The sequence below is a fragment of the Caloenas nicobarica genome, chromosome 4 (genome assembly GCF_036013445.1).
Source record: "Caloenas nicobarica isolate bCalNic1 chromosome 4, bCalNic1.hap1, whole genome shotgun sequence".
NCBI lineage: Eukaryota > Metazoa > Chordata > Aves > Columbiformes > Columbidae > Caloenas > Caloenas nicobarica.
Window position 1 is genome coordinate 51,427,320 of NC_088248.1, and position 13,962 is coordinate 51,441,281.

General features: G+C 35.4%; 1 protein-coding gene across 6 annotated transcripts in view; it reads right to left on the minus strand.

The window, feature by feature from the left end:
- Positions 1 to 4,018: 4,018 nt before the first annotated feature.
- Positions 4,019 to 13,962, minus strand: part of DCUN1D4 (defective in cullin neddylation 1 domain containing 4) — a 38,747-nt gene continuing 28,803 nt past the window's right edge. For 4 of the 6 annotated variants that reach the window (XM_065633772.1, XM_065633769.1, XM_065633774.1 and 1 more), the window contains 6 exons: positions 12,270 to 12,340; positions 10,611 to 10,702; positions 9,648 to 9,756; positions 5,648 to 5,752; positions 5,088 to 5,193; positions 4,019 to 4,977 (listed from right to left, as the gene is read on the minus strand). In XM_065633772.1, coding sequence (XP_065489844.1) covers positions 4,922 to 4,977; positions 5,088 to 5,193; positions 5,648 to 5,752; positions 9,648 to 9,756; positions 10,611 to 10,702; positions 12,270 to 12,340 — 539 coding nt within the window. In that variant the 3' untranslated portion in view covers positions 4,019 to 4,921. The remainder of the gene's footprint in view (positions 4,978 to 5,087; positions 5,194 to 5,647; positions 5,753 to 9,647; positions 9,757 to 10,610; positions 10,703 to 12,269; positions 12,341 to 13,962) is intronic. The other 2 variants (XM_065633773.1, XM_065633771.1) reach the window with 1 other exon arrangement.

The following is a 13,962-nucleotide window of genomic DNA, read 5'->3' on the forward strand; positions in this document are numbered from 1 at the left end:
CAGGTGCAGGTCTCTGCACTTCTCCTTGGGGAAGTTCATGAGGTTCCTGCCAGCCCATTTCTCCAGCCTGTGGAGGTCCCTCTGGATGGCAGGATGACCCTCTGGTGTATCAGCCATTCCTCCCAGTTTAGCGTCATCAGCAAACATGCTGAGGGTACACTCTGCTCCACCATCCAGGTCATTAATGAAGATACTGAAGAGGACTGGACGCCACGGTACACCACTAGCCACTGGCCTCCAACTAGACTTTGTACTGCTGACCGTCGTGCCCTGTGCCCAGCCATTCAGCCAGTTTTCCATTCAACTCACTGCCTGCGCATCCAGCCCACATGTCACAGTTTTTCTATAAGGACCTCATGGGTCAAAAGCCTGTTTCAAAATGAGCAGGTGATCATGCTTCTTGTAGAATTTTAACATACATTCCTGCTCAAATTGACTCTTTTTGTTAAAGCTTCCATATTACAATACTGTTTTACACCCACACACCCCCCATTTGAAACACTCCTGTTTCCAACAAAGTTTAAAATACTGATTTGCCGTACTATTGGAAATAAGGATGACAAGATTGTACATAGAAGTTCTCTGCTACTAAATGATAAAGGTTGCCAGCTGACATGATGCATGTTCAGCTATGAGGATTTCTGAAGAATGAATCACAGAAGTCTGAAGTCAGTTGCTGAAACCAACACAAATACTGTTTATTTGTGGGATGCCATTTTACATCAATACCAGCAAAAGACTTAAAAAAAAATAAAATAAAATCAACTGAATGAACTCATGTTAGGTGGCATAACAGTATTGTCGTCAGGTTGTGAGTAACAGGAGTTTAGCACACCTTATGTATGTAATAGGCAAATAACTAAGACATAAAGCATTCACATTTACAGGTTAACTGCTGTTCCTGCAACAGCAGTGTCAGTAGGTACTATTTTGTGACATGTATACACACAGAGAGGGAAAAAAAATATTAAAAAAAAAAATCAAGCCAAGTTTTGGTCTCAATTACAGACAAACTATTTAGTTGGTGGATGGATTCTATACACTTTTACAGCAATATGAAAGGACAAAAATCTAAGGCCTAGAAAGAGGTATTTTAGCAGTTATAATTAAAACCAGGGCACAAGCCAACCTTTAAAGCTGTCTACATGAATTCCAAGAGTATTAAACAATCTGTTAGACTTGTGACCAAGGGTCAACAGAAATCTGGGAAAATGTTAACACAACTCAAGTCCATTCCTTCCCCTCCAGAAAAGTAACTTCGGAACATAACGAAGTAGCAATGAGCTATAACTAATTTTGATTGTGTGAGCATATTTATAATGAAATAAAATGTGTGTTATTTGTGGTAGAATGGGAGAAGCCTCCAGTCCTCAACAAATGTTAGAAAAGGCTACACAAAGGTGACCCAAATATTTATCATAGCTTAACGACAACCTTAAAGAGGTTTTAACTGAAAACTCAAGTGCATAAAGGATTCCAGTAAGTTCCATCCTCTTCAGCTTGCCTTCCTTGAAAAAGATAAAAAGTAAAAAAACCCCAGTAACACAGAATTACATTAATATTTTAAATACTCAGTATTATTTTGCTGTAGAATGAAATTGAATTTGTGGAATGTTTCTGTTACTAATATTCTCTATAGCTATTCTAATAAAGAGCTCCAAATGTTTGTCATCTATCAGAGTGTCTACTGCCACCATCTCTGGATGCTGTTTTCCTTTCATTAACTGGCTTTCCACTTTGCATCTCTCAAATACCAACCATGAATTGCACATAGATCATCAAATTTCTGCTGTAAAGATGGAAATATTACACCAGAAAGATTAGTATAAGACCTACGACGTTTCTGCCAGAATGACCTTCAGTGTCTTGTCCAAGAAGTGAGCATGTTGTGTATATTACTTTTCAGAAGGAAAAACACACCTACATCAACTACATGATGGCATAACAAATAAAAAAGCAAACACCAAACTTGTACTAAATACAAGGTAAACTGAGTAGCTTAGTTAAGTTTACGCAATTATTTAAAAATGAGAAGGAATTTCTCCAAAATACAAGAGCTGGCAATGTTAGGATCCTCTGCTTATCAGCATACATAGCAAAAACAGGAGGATGGATAGCACAAGGAAGCTTATCAAGCCATACGTTCCATTTCAGTCCATTTGTTTTCTATAAATGTCAGTAAAGCTGTCTACTAGCTGTAATTGAATTTGTGGTTTACTTTATGAAGAGGCACATTTATAAACCAGCTGAAGACTACAGACTCATCCTGCTTGCAACTGGAAGAAAAAAATACGCAGCATCTGATTAATTTCCAAACACAATGTTCCCTTCCATCACTCCCAATTATTTTTACCCAAAGAACAAGTGAGGAGTTTGTTTACTTAGCGCAATTACTTTCTGAGGTTTCTTTTCCTCTGTTTTCTTTGCTTTTAATTAAATTTTGTATTCTGCTAAATGTTAGCAAAACTTGGAAAAAGAGCACCTGGTTGAGCTGAACAGATTTCTGTTGACCCTGTTATATGAAAGTTATACCTACAACAGTAATAGATTAAAAGTGTCTTTGGCTCTTGCTTCCACTATTGGAAGCCAAATTATTCACGACATACAAAACCTCTTATGCAAACCTTGTATTTGCTGCAGTATTCATGCCAATTTGTGCTAAACAGTTTTCTAGAGTCAATAACTAGCATAACATTTAAGAACAATTACAGTACTTCACTTAAAATCTTAGCCACCACGATTTAGCCTAATGTTAAAAGCTATATTGCTTCGAAGTTCATTCTTTTAAGAACTAAACCAGCAGCTCCACTGATACTTCCTTATGGTTATATTATGGTAATATACACATTTACATCAGAAGTCTTAACAAAATGTGTGTGATTTAGTAAGAGGCTTATTGTAAACATTAAATAACACACTCCACTGAATTAATTTCTTGTGCAAACTGGCATCAAACATGGAATTAAGGTTATGCGTATTAGTACATGAAAAAGCAATGACTATGTATGCTTTACCACTGTTAACTTTAAAGAGCACTGTTTAGTGTCATGGAAATCCAAACATGACTGTTTCATGGGGAAAAAGGTAGTATTTTCTTCCTAGGTTTTGTATATGCATACATATTGTATATTTATGTATATACAAATATACACAAACACACATAATTTTTGTCTTTGGCAGCTGAGTTTGACAAACATAAACCACCAACAACAAACCAAATTTGAACACAAATTGAGCACTTGTAGCAACACAATTCCAGTTTCCCAGTCCAGGGCAGCAAACCACTGTGCTTTTGCTAAACTAGGCTTAATTGTGAAAGCAGTCAAGTTAATAACAGTTGTTCCTGACTTCAGTGATGGCAGAATATAGGACCTTCAATACAGCTGAAAATTTCACATTCAACCTAAAACGCTTCCTCCCTCCGCTTCCCCTGGATTGCATTCTAGAAAAATATCAAAACTGCCAATACCTCGTAAAATATTTCTACAGAAAAGTGATGTTATTCTTCATTCCAAAACAACCACTGGCCCTTTTTTGTTAAATGCTCCATGAATCAATATGGAACATTTTAACAAACCCTTAGGGATCAAAGTTTAATAGCACCGGATACTTCAAGGACCTAATTTATAAAAAAACAACACTAACATTACTTAATAAAGAAGGGTAAGGCAAAGACAACGTGACAAAATTACAGAACTTAAACATCATTCCATTCACTCATCTTCCCCAAAATAACCGCTAGAACTGTCCTATACAGATAAAGAAATGAGTGAAACAGGCAGTGGTCCCTACTAAAAAGTACCGTCATTTAATGCTGGTGTTTAACGTGCCCATTGCCTGCAATGGACATTCTGCGAGGAAATTCCAATCCCCAGCATGAACGAAAAAGTTATATTTTGACTATTCAACATAATATTTTTAATTACTTAGAAACACACCGTTAGAGACCTTGGGAAAGACTAACATTACAAACACACACCCCCCCCCCCCCCCCCCAATCTATATTGTCTGTGTGCTAGGAGTGAGCAGACTATTCCCCAAACCACTAAATTTAGCTACAAGTTTCAATTTCACTAGATCGCAGCATAGACCAAACACCCTTAGTTCACCAAAATGAAAAGGAGTATGCCAAAGGCAATTTACAGAAGTCTAAAACCCATTTTTTAAAGGGACTTTAATTTGTTCATTTTTACCTGTAATTACTACTGCAGTTTTAACATTAAAAAGTCAGTACTTTTTTCTTCAAATGGAAATCATCTGTGGCATGTACAAGTAATACAGTGTTTTAATATTTATATGTGTACTTTTTTTTTCTTAAGACATGAATGTTTTGCTCCTATTAAACAATAGGTCAGATTTGGCGAATTCCTGTGAAAAAAGTTACAGCATGTCTTCTCCCCTCATAAATTGGCATCTCAAACAGTAACATTAAAATTGACAATAGTTCTTCACATAACTATGTCCAAGCAGTCTGTTGATTTCATTTTGTGAAATGCTACATTTGAGACCAAAAGGAAAACAAAATAACTAGAGTTTCAAACAAACATGTAAGTGATGACTAGAAATATGCCACAAAATTATTTTTACAATACAGTTCTGCAGAAATAATCCCTAGGTGAAGCTTCTTTTTTTATACACATATACAAAATTTAGACAGCAATATACACATAATCACAGTGAAGACGCTGGCAAGTTCACCAATTCGTAGTGTAAATACAAAATGCAAAGCAGCCTTCAAAGAGAACAATGCTACACAGCAAGCATAGCTAGCTTGTTAAATAGCAAACATCAAAAGTCCCCTGCAAAAGGGATGCAGTGCAAGAAAAGCAGCATGCACTTTGATACAAATAGCAGTTTATGGCTAATGGTTGACATAACTGTGGTAACAGTGACTCTTGATTGGCTGTGCATAGTTAAACTCCTATGTCATCTGTTTTCCTTTATACCATTCCACAAACTCATCCAACAACACTGGCCCTGTAGAGAGATCAAATAACTGTATTTTACAAAATTTTGTAAAAGGACACTGAATGATTAAGCTCAAAGAAATAAATTATTATAGAACACCAACGTATGGTAGTACTTACAGGCTCCATCTTCATCATAATTACTGAGGTCAAGGTTAATTGTTCTGCTGAATTCCAGAACATTACACCATTGGTCCTTATTGATAACTTTGTATTTTGATTGCTGCTTAAGGCAAGAAACAGAAGTTAATAAAATACATTTTCGACTCCCTCACATTCAGATTTTCTTACAGAAGATTTAAACTTTGTGATGAATTACTATTTTAATCTGTGTGCCATCTAAAACTAAACAGGATTAAAGAAACCACTAAGTAGTCGAAATAATGCTGAAAAACTCAAGTTCCTGATTAAGACATATTTTACTGAACAAACGTACAGCAATAAAATGGAAGTCCAAAAGCAAATCAAAGATATTCTGTACTTTGTCCTGCATTAACTAAACCTTAACAGCATAGGGATTTGGGGAAAAGGAAGAAAGGAAAGATAACTAGTTACAGGTGCTGCTTTGGTGGTCAGTATGTTCTAAATCAGAATAAAAAATTCTTAGCTGTTCATTCTACCTCCAGTTAAAGTACCACAGAATACAGTTTAAAAAAATGTAACTCTTTCAAACTTCATACCTCTAGAAACTGGTGAAATACTGGAAAAAGGGACCATGTTTTTCCTAAAAGAAGGCCCAACATACACTTGGCAGTATTGATATCTAGGCTGCGCTGGTCCTTTTCCTGCATAAAAAAGAAAAGGTCAACAAGGAAAAAAAAGAGCATGATTTCAGGATTTTTCACTTCCCCCATTGCCTGTACTTACAGCTCATCCATACATACAATAAATTAACAAATAAATAACAAATAGCAGTAGCTAAGAGTGGTTTTTACTAACACACAACTTTCTAGTAAAATTTCCTTCCTTACAGCTAACGGCTCACTATACAGAGATGCTGCTTCCTACAGACTTCCTCAAAAAAATTGTCACCGCTATTGCAGACGAGGCATATGCTCCTGTTCGGGACTCCAGGCCTTCCTAAGGAAGCAATGGCCATTAGACCCACACCCATGTTTGCACGTATGCCTCTGCACAGCCGTACTTCTCTTTGAACAGTATCGCTGCACGTATTTACTGTGGTATTATTACAAGTACGTGACTGTCAGCTAAATAGCTACCAAGTAACACTGACTCTTCAAGAGTGAGCCAAGGAAGTTCTTAGTTCTGATATTGTACTGATTACATGAAATTCAGATGAAACGAATTATCAAATGAGCAGAGGGAACATAATACAGTAGCACATGGAGACCCCTCTCAGAACTGTCCCAGTTTTAGTTCAATGTAGCAGCAGTATATTGATGCTCTGGGGTGGATTTTTTGTTCCTGCTAAGCAGCAGCATCTGTACGTAGCAGATTCATTACATCTAATCGGTGGAAAAGTTAATATATTTGACAGCACAACTTCTGCACATCTCAAAAGTAACGCATATGTGTAAGATTCCACTCTGTTATTTTAAGTAGTTTATCCATCTACATTTTTGTCTTGAAATTAAACAAATTTTGGTGAGAGATGGCACATAAAATAGCACCTTTTTATGCCTTGGTTATAGCATAAAGCTACAAACTCAGAAATTAATTAAGTCACAAAAAATAAAGTTCCGTATTGGCTACTGTAGACCTGATCTCTCTATATGTACTCATGACTGCCGACCACAAAGTCTAAATGAAGAAAAACCAAGGATACAGGGGTATCCAGGATACAGGGAGTACCTACCGGAACAGCACAAGACAGCTACCCAAGACAAAGCGCATTAAGCCCTATGCCTCACTTGTGCAAGTGCAGTTGTATGTATTACGGAATGCACGTCGTTATTAAAAACAAAAAAAAAAGCTCAAAACATAACTGAATTGTCTTCTATTATCTAGGAAGAATGTGGCAGAGCAAGATCCCAGCTCCCAGACAACAACTGAATGCTTTAGCCACAAGGTTATCCTCTCTTCTTGAAACCCATTTCATACAAAATACACCTCACTTCTAAAATTGTGTAGACAGAATTAAATGCAGATTTGTTTTGGAAGGAAAGTGAGGAGACCAGCAACTCTGAAAACATCACCAGCTGTTCTACATTTTGGTCACTAAACACAAGAGGCACCTCAATCTGATCTAGAAGAAAAAAGTAAAGGCAGGATGAACAAAGTTTTTCAGTGAGTAATAAAGCTGAAAAACAAACCTGCAAAGGCATTATTCTATTAATATAATACAACTGTCTCACTTATTTCCAACATCAAATAGTTTTAACAACTAATCCTTTTTCCAAAGCCCATTCACACCTCTGGCACAAACACTTTTAAGCAGAAATCATACCACTGTGAAAATACATTTTATTTTCCGTGCTGTTTATCTTCTCAATTCTTCCCACACACTCGAGTGTTACTGAAATCAGGCTCTGTTGCCTTTACTCTGGCCATGTTGTTTTTACATTCCTTACATTGCTAAGTTGCTACATTCTCCCTCTCCAACTACTGTTCAGAACAAATTGTTCAGATAAGCCCTTTATAACCACCTCCAACTTCCCTAATGGCATATCTGCCATGGCAGATGCTCCAACTTCACTCTTAACATACATTCCAGACGCTTAATATATTCTTTCTTGGATACAATGGAAGGAAAATATTGACAAACTCTGATAAATTCCAGTATTTTCTTTACATTGATGACAGATAGCCTGAGATTTTTTTTCCAATATTTCAGATAAAAGACCTATTTAAAGCCATGAAATACATGCATCTGTATGTTCTCAGACTTGGCAGTGACAATGGCAAACAGGGAGTGAGGAATGTATTTGTGCTTAATACCAACATATGGCATTTTAAATTATTTCCTCAAACCCATGCCGACTTACATTGTGCATATCATATAAAACCTTGATGATACTTATTTTTATTGACAAATTAACTCTAAATATCAAATCACAACAGATGCTTTCAAAAAATCTCTTAAAACTTCAGAAGTTTAGACAAGTGTTTTTTGCCAAGGAGCACTTCCCTGAAATTACTACCCTTAGGATGAAAATTATACAATCTTCTGAATTAAAAATGAAAACTGCTCCCAACAGCTTTTTTCTATCAATCGCTTCAATTATTCTGATAAAAATTATGTACAGATTGATCTGCTGCACCTAGATAAATATACTGGCCTTCATCAGCATTCATTTCTATTCTTACTGAATGCCATTCTCCTATAGACTTCCCCTCGCTCCACGGTATTAGAAGTCCAATAATTTTATTAATCTAATATTGTTTTGACAATTCCCCTGTTGATATGCAGTTCTACAATCTTGGGGGTTTTGTCATAAATGATGTCACAATATCTGTGCTAAAATTATTTTAATTCTTTTTCAAGACCACTGTTCGTCACATCGCTTTGGTACCTCTTGAAAATACTTCACCCACTATCCTCTTTTTAACTTTTGACAGGCCATCGGCTGGCACAGATTTGCTACTGGTAAAACACTTTTAATCCATTCCAAATTCTTCATCACTATCTTGAACTTTGTTGGCAAAGTTAGTTATTTCTAGCCTTTGCATTTTACATTGAGCAAAGCTGGCAGAATAAATCTTCACAGAGCAAAGGAGGAATTAAGATGTCGATTTGGCTTTTTTTTCCTCTCATACTAATACCATGCATTCTGTCATATTCAGCTGTAGGTTTCCTTGGTTAAAGTGAACTACTGCGAATCTCTGCACACTGACATGCAGAAAGCATCGACGTAACACAAATCTGAGTTCCTTATAACAGACTTAACTACCAGAATTGCTATCAGTTCAATTTATTCTTACTATTTTTCTCATGTTACTTGTTTTTTCTTTTTTTTCTGCAAATTGTCTTGGTGCTTTTGGTTCTCTGGCACTGAGATCTGAGCTTCAGTTTTGCCTGTGATCATCTTTATGTCAAATCTTCTGTACATTCCATCACGTTAGCAAGATGGAAGTCCGAATTCTATGTCAAAATGTTAATTCAGAACACCAAAGTTCTTTTCTTGCTCCCTTTAAGTAGGAATAGTCTTATGCATATAATGGGTTCCGATAGCAAGTACAATTTTATCAATGTCTTTTATAGTAGGAAGACTAATATCAGGATGTTGTTTAATAAATGCTGAGGACATTATTAATGACCTTCCAACAGTCATCTGAATCAGTATTTATATCATATTCAGCTTTCATCATGTCAGTTATTTTTACCACCTGCAGAAGTGCCTGAAGTGCTTTCCTGTTTTAAAGATGTTTATTCTCACAAAACTCAAACTGTAAGAAGGAAAACCAGGGTAGCTATAAACCCAGTAGAAGTGCAAAGCTCCAATACAAAACAGAATAGGGTCTAAATTATTTCCTTGAAGCAAAGAGGTAACAAAACACATCGAAACACTAAACTACTGGACATCAAGCATCTTATACACTTTTCTTTTTCAGTTCTGGCGTTCTGTATATACTTTTTTAGAACAAGAATAGTTCCATTTGTTAGAAGCAATCTTGAGTGGTATCTCAAGAGAAACATACTTAGAAGCATGCAGCCTCTTTCAATTATTACTTATGAAAGCGAAGTTTTAATTTCAGATGGTAGTCTTCAACAGTACTTACCCGTGCAAAGTCAAATGCGTATCTATAAATAAGTTTAAAATTGGTAGGCTCATTTAACAAAGATCTCAAGTAATCCAGGGAATTTCTCAATTTTTCTGTAGTATCACATCTACAAGAAAAGCACAAAGTGAATTTAGAGTCTGCATTCTCATACAGATGTCTGATGTTTTAGAAAAGAATCTAACACATAACCCCATCACTCTGTTCAAAATACATCACTCCACACAAAGGCACATTTACGAGTATGTCTGCATAAGGCGCCTCAATTAAACCCACAATGTGAAACGGCTTTAAATAAAATAGCAAAGTCTTACACTGGTACTCTTATTAAAAATAGTTTGGCTTTGTAGAAAGTGCACTCTCCAACAGATGAAACTAAGAGCTTGTCTACACATGGCAAACAACCAGCAAACCACAGCAGTGAAACAATATTTCTCTAGTTTTGCTGAAACTATAGAACATCCTACACAATTTTAGTGATTCTATTCTGCAAGATAAGTCAAAACATGGTTCTTTCTATTAACAATACAACTCTCTATGACACATGTGATTATTCAACTACATTTATGTTAACTATGCCATGAAGATAAGCTCTCAAGTGTTAGAATACGACAACGCAGAGTCACAGAAAGAATTTGTATAATGTAGCATTTTGAACTAAATGTGCTCTAACAACATACCAATATCTCAGATTGGATAGAAACAATGTCCAATCTTATGACATTTTTTGTTTTCTTGAGACTGCAGACGTTTTAATCCAACTGCATTTAAATATGCACCTGTCAGGTTTCAAGTTGTCTCTAAGTGACTGTACCACCATAAACAGGACCAGAAATGTATGACTTCTCCTCCACAGTAGAGCTCTCTGCTTTAGGTGTTAAGAGTCAAAACATCAAAGTGCATTTTTTTCTAAAAAAATGGGTCTACGATAAGAAACTTAAGAGGTTTTTTCGAAGCACTTACTGTAGTGACGTCATTCCTTTTAACCATTCTTGTAATGTAAAGTAGCCCATATTTTGTGCATCCAACTTCCATGCTAGTACAAGCATAACTACCTGTTTTAAAGAGGAAAAAAAAAAAGACTGAAAAGAACAAAAATATCCACGCATTTTTTAAATAACTACTGTTTAGTAGGCTATGAATACTTTACACATATAAATGGGATGTTCAGATCTTTGCTACGCTATTTTGTAAGTTAAAAAATCTGAAAGTGACAAATCTGTACCAAACAAAGAGAAGATAACAGTGGAGAAATACAAAGTAAATATCCACTCAAGTTACCAGCAGCCACAGTACCTCAAGGGAGCACACACACTCATCTAGCCAGCACTGCAATGAGGAAGATGAGTTGGTGCAAAAGCTATGGAAACGTTTTCCCAAAACAACTACAAAATTTAAGTACTAATCTGACAACAAGTTATGTTTGACATTCGTTAAACTCTCATCTAGATGAAAATCAGTTGCAATCCATAAGCTTTGTGAAATCCAATTACTCTAATGCTAATAATGATCCCACCTGAATCCAGCTCCCCCAGGGTACCATCAGCCTACCTCATTTTGCAGCTCTGAACATTCAAGTAAATGTTCATGTAGCTTTACTTCGCATCAACACACATCAAAACAGAGGCTGATACATAAATACTTCAGTTTTGCCCAAAAGGCAACAGAATCCTTTTCACATCTCACACAGAAGACTGAAGCAATTCAGAATTTAGATGAAGTGATACCATAAGATGACTATCTTATTCAGGAACTTGAGAAAACACTTTCAAGATATACATGGAAAAACCCGCAGGACAACTGACCCTGCAGACTAGAAGAAGCAGCCGTTAAGAAGCTAATGTTAGTACAGCTCTAAACAGTTTTTAATGCAAAATCAGAATACCTATTTACATACGCTAATGTCTGCATCGATCTCCAGGGTTTATTATACTACTAAACTCTAAAATTAGCAAATTACATCTTATATTTCTAGTAAATCTTTCAAAACCGCAAATCTTATTTTACTTCGTCAGAGATGATGCTTTACAAATCTTTGCAAAAGATGGGACTTGCACATACATTTAAAGAGCATGAAATTAGGCGCTAGGAAAAAGCCTCTAAAAGGCAGAATTATTCCTTTTAAAATTTTGTTTACTTATATACATACAAAATATGTATGTAAATTATATATATTCCTTACTTGTGTTTTGAAATGGCATAATGGGAGTGCTAATATTGCTCACAATAATTGAAATCCCTTTCTCTCCTAGAAATCCCAAAGAAAACATTACTTTGTAGCTGCTACATATTAAACCTCCAGTGTTGTCACATTCTTTCAGAAAAGACAACCATAAGCTCCTTTTTTATTTTTTTTTTAATCTCTTTTTTTGGGCAGGTGGGATACTGAAAGAGAATGGATGGCAGCAAAAACACATTGAGGTTTTTCAAGTTAACAGTTTGAGGTTTAAAATAAAGGCAAGTTGTTTCCAAACGTGTATATAAACCTCCCTGGTTTATATTTCTTTAATTTAAAAAAAAAATCCAATAATTTTTTAATTGTTGATGGAACACTACGAGATATAAGACTGGCTCACATACATCATAATGGATTAGAGATTTTTGAATGGACCTTTAACTTACATTTTCTGGTTCAACTCCAATGTCTTCACAAAATTTCTCCATACCTTCTGGCCCTACAATGTCATCGGTCCCTGCAAACAAAATGCATTTTACTTATCTCTGAAAATTAAATCAGTCTGACCTTTACAGCACAAGAGAAATGCAATCATGCAGTACAACCTGAAATTCCATACAGGGGTTTTTTGTTTGTTTTGACATGCAATAAATATTTCCACACTTACTATCAGACCTGGATATGCTTAAATCTCTATCTCACATTTGGAAACAGAAAAACTGTAAAACAACTTTGCATTCCTGACAATATCCTTTATTCTACCCATTTACTGAGATAATCTCGGTAGAGTAAATGAATAAGATCTTTAGGAATGCATTTAAGAGTAGCAGAACATCCAAGTAATACTACCATGGTTAAATCAGTGGACGATGCTTAATGAAACTAATTTCTTGGCTTGAATCTCTACTGTTATCACAAGAACATTTCACATAAAAATGTGACACATAGCTATACAGGATGCAAGACATTACCATTCCCAGAATCTCATTCCTTATTGTCCCGTATACTATCTTTATATAACGTTATCTACAAAAAAATAGCCTAAAGTAAAAATCTTGTGCTTCTGTTTATTCATATTGTTATACTATAGCCACACATTATCTGAATTTTAGTAACTGCAGACAGAAGGAAGACATGAATTACAGCTATTTCTTTGCCAACTTAAAAGGAAAATAAGATTCCAAACGGATGCTATTAGAATGCACTATTATTGAAACATGCTGTTAAATCACGATATTTGTAAGTTTTAAAATACTCTATTGAAAAAACTATATAGGCATTACGAACTGTAGTGTGCAATTATATTTTTAAGTATATTTTAGGTATTTGGACTATTTTATTAGCATTATTTTACTCATGTTTGAAAGGGCTCATTTGGGAAAAAACCTTAGAGGTTGAAATGCCCACTTTCATCCAATATAAAGATTACATACAAGAAAGCGGTTTTATAAAGGGAAGACCAATCTATGATTATTAGTTGACCTACTATTCTAGAAATAACAAGGTTTAATTATATCTTTTCCCATCTCTCATGACATCCTCTCACAGCTGAGTGTACACAACAGTCTTTAAAAAGACTCACTCTGTAACGTAAAGACACCCTAGGGAAAACAAAACAAAACACAAACAAAAAACCCAACAACAAAAAAACACACAACAGTGTCAACTGTCTGCATATATAAAGGAGAAGGCTTATGAAGCAAGAACAAAAACGAGATTATTCTTTGAAAATTCATTTTTTAGGATGTTAATACTGTAAACAGTTATAGACTCTGCTTTTGTTTTATCTTGGTGTATGCATCCAATAGAAACCTGAAAGTTCTTTGAGATACAGCCTTCCTTTCATTCTCTCTTTCGCTTAAAGTCTTGACAAAAATGAGTTATTGCTGTTGCTAGAGTAAAAAAATAAATCAAGCTGGTCAGAAAGACAGAGAATCTAACAGGTTAGATTTGGCTTGAATTCGTCTGAATCTCCTCTCATAGACTGCCACAGACAAGCAAGATCTCAAAGTATTTAATTTAGTTGATATAATTTCATTAGAAGAAAAAAATATATTTTATTACATCAAATTAAGTCACTCTTCATTATGTGTAAGTAGACAAGACAGAACAAGCTGTGAGCAACGTTATCCAAGGCAT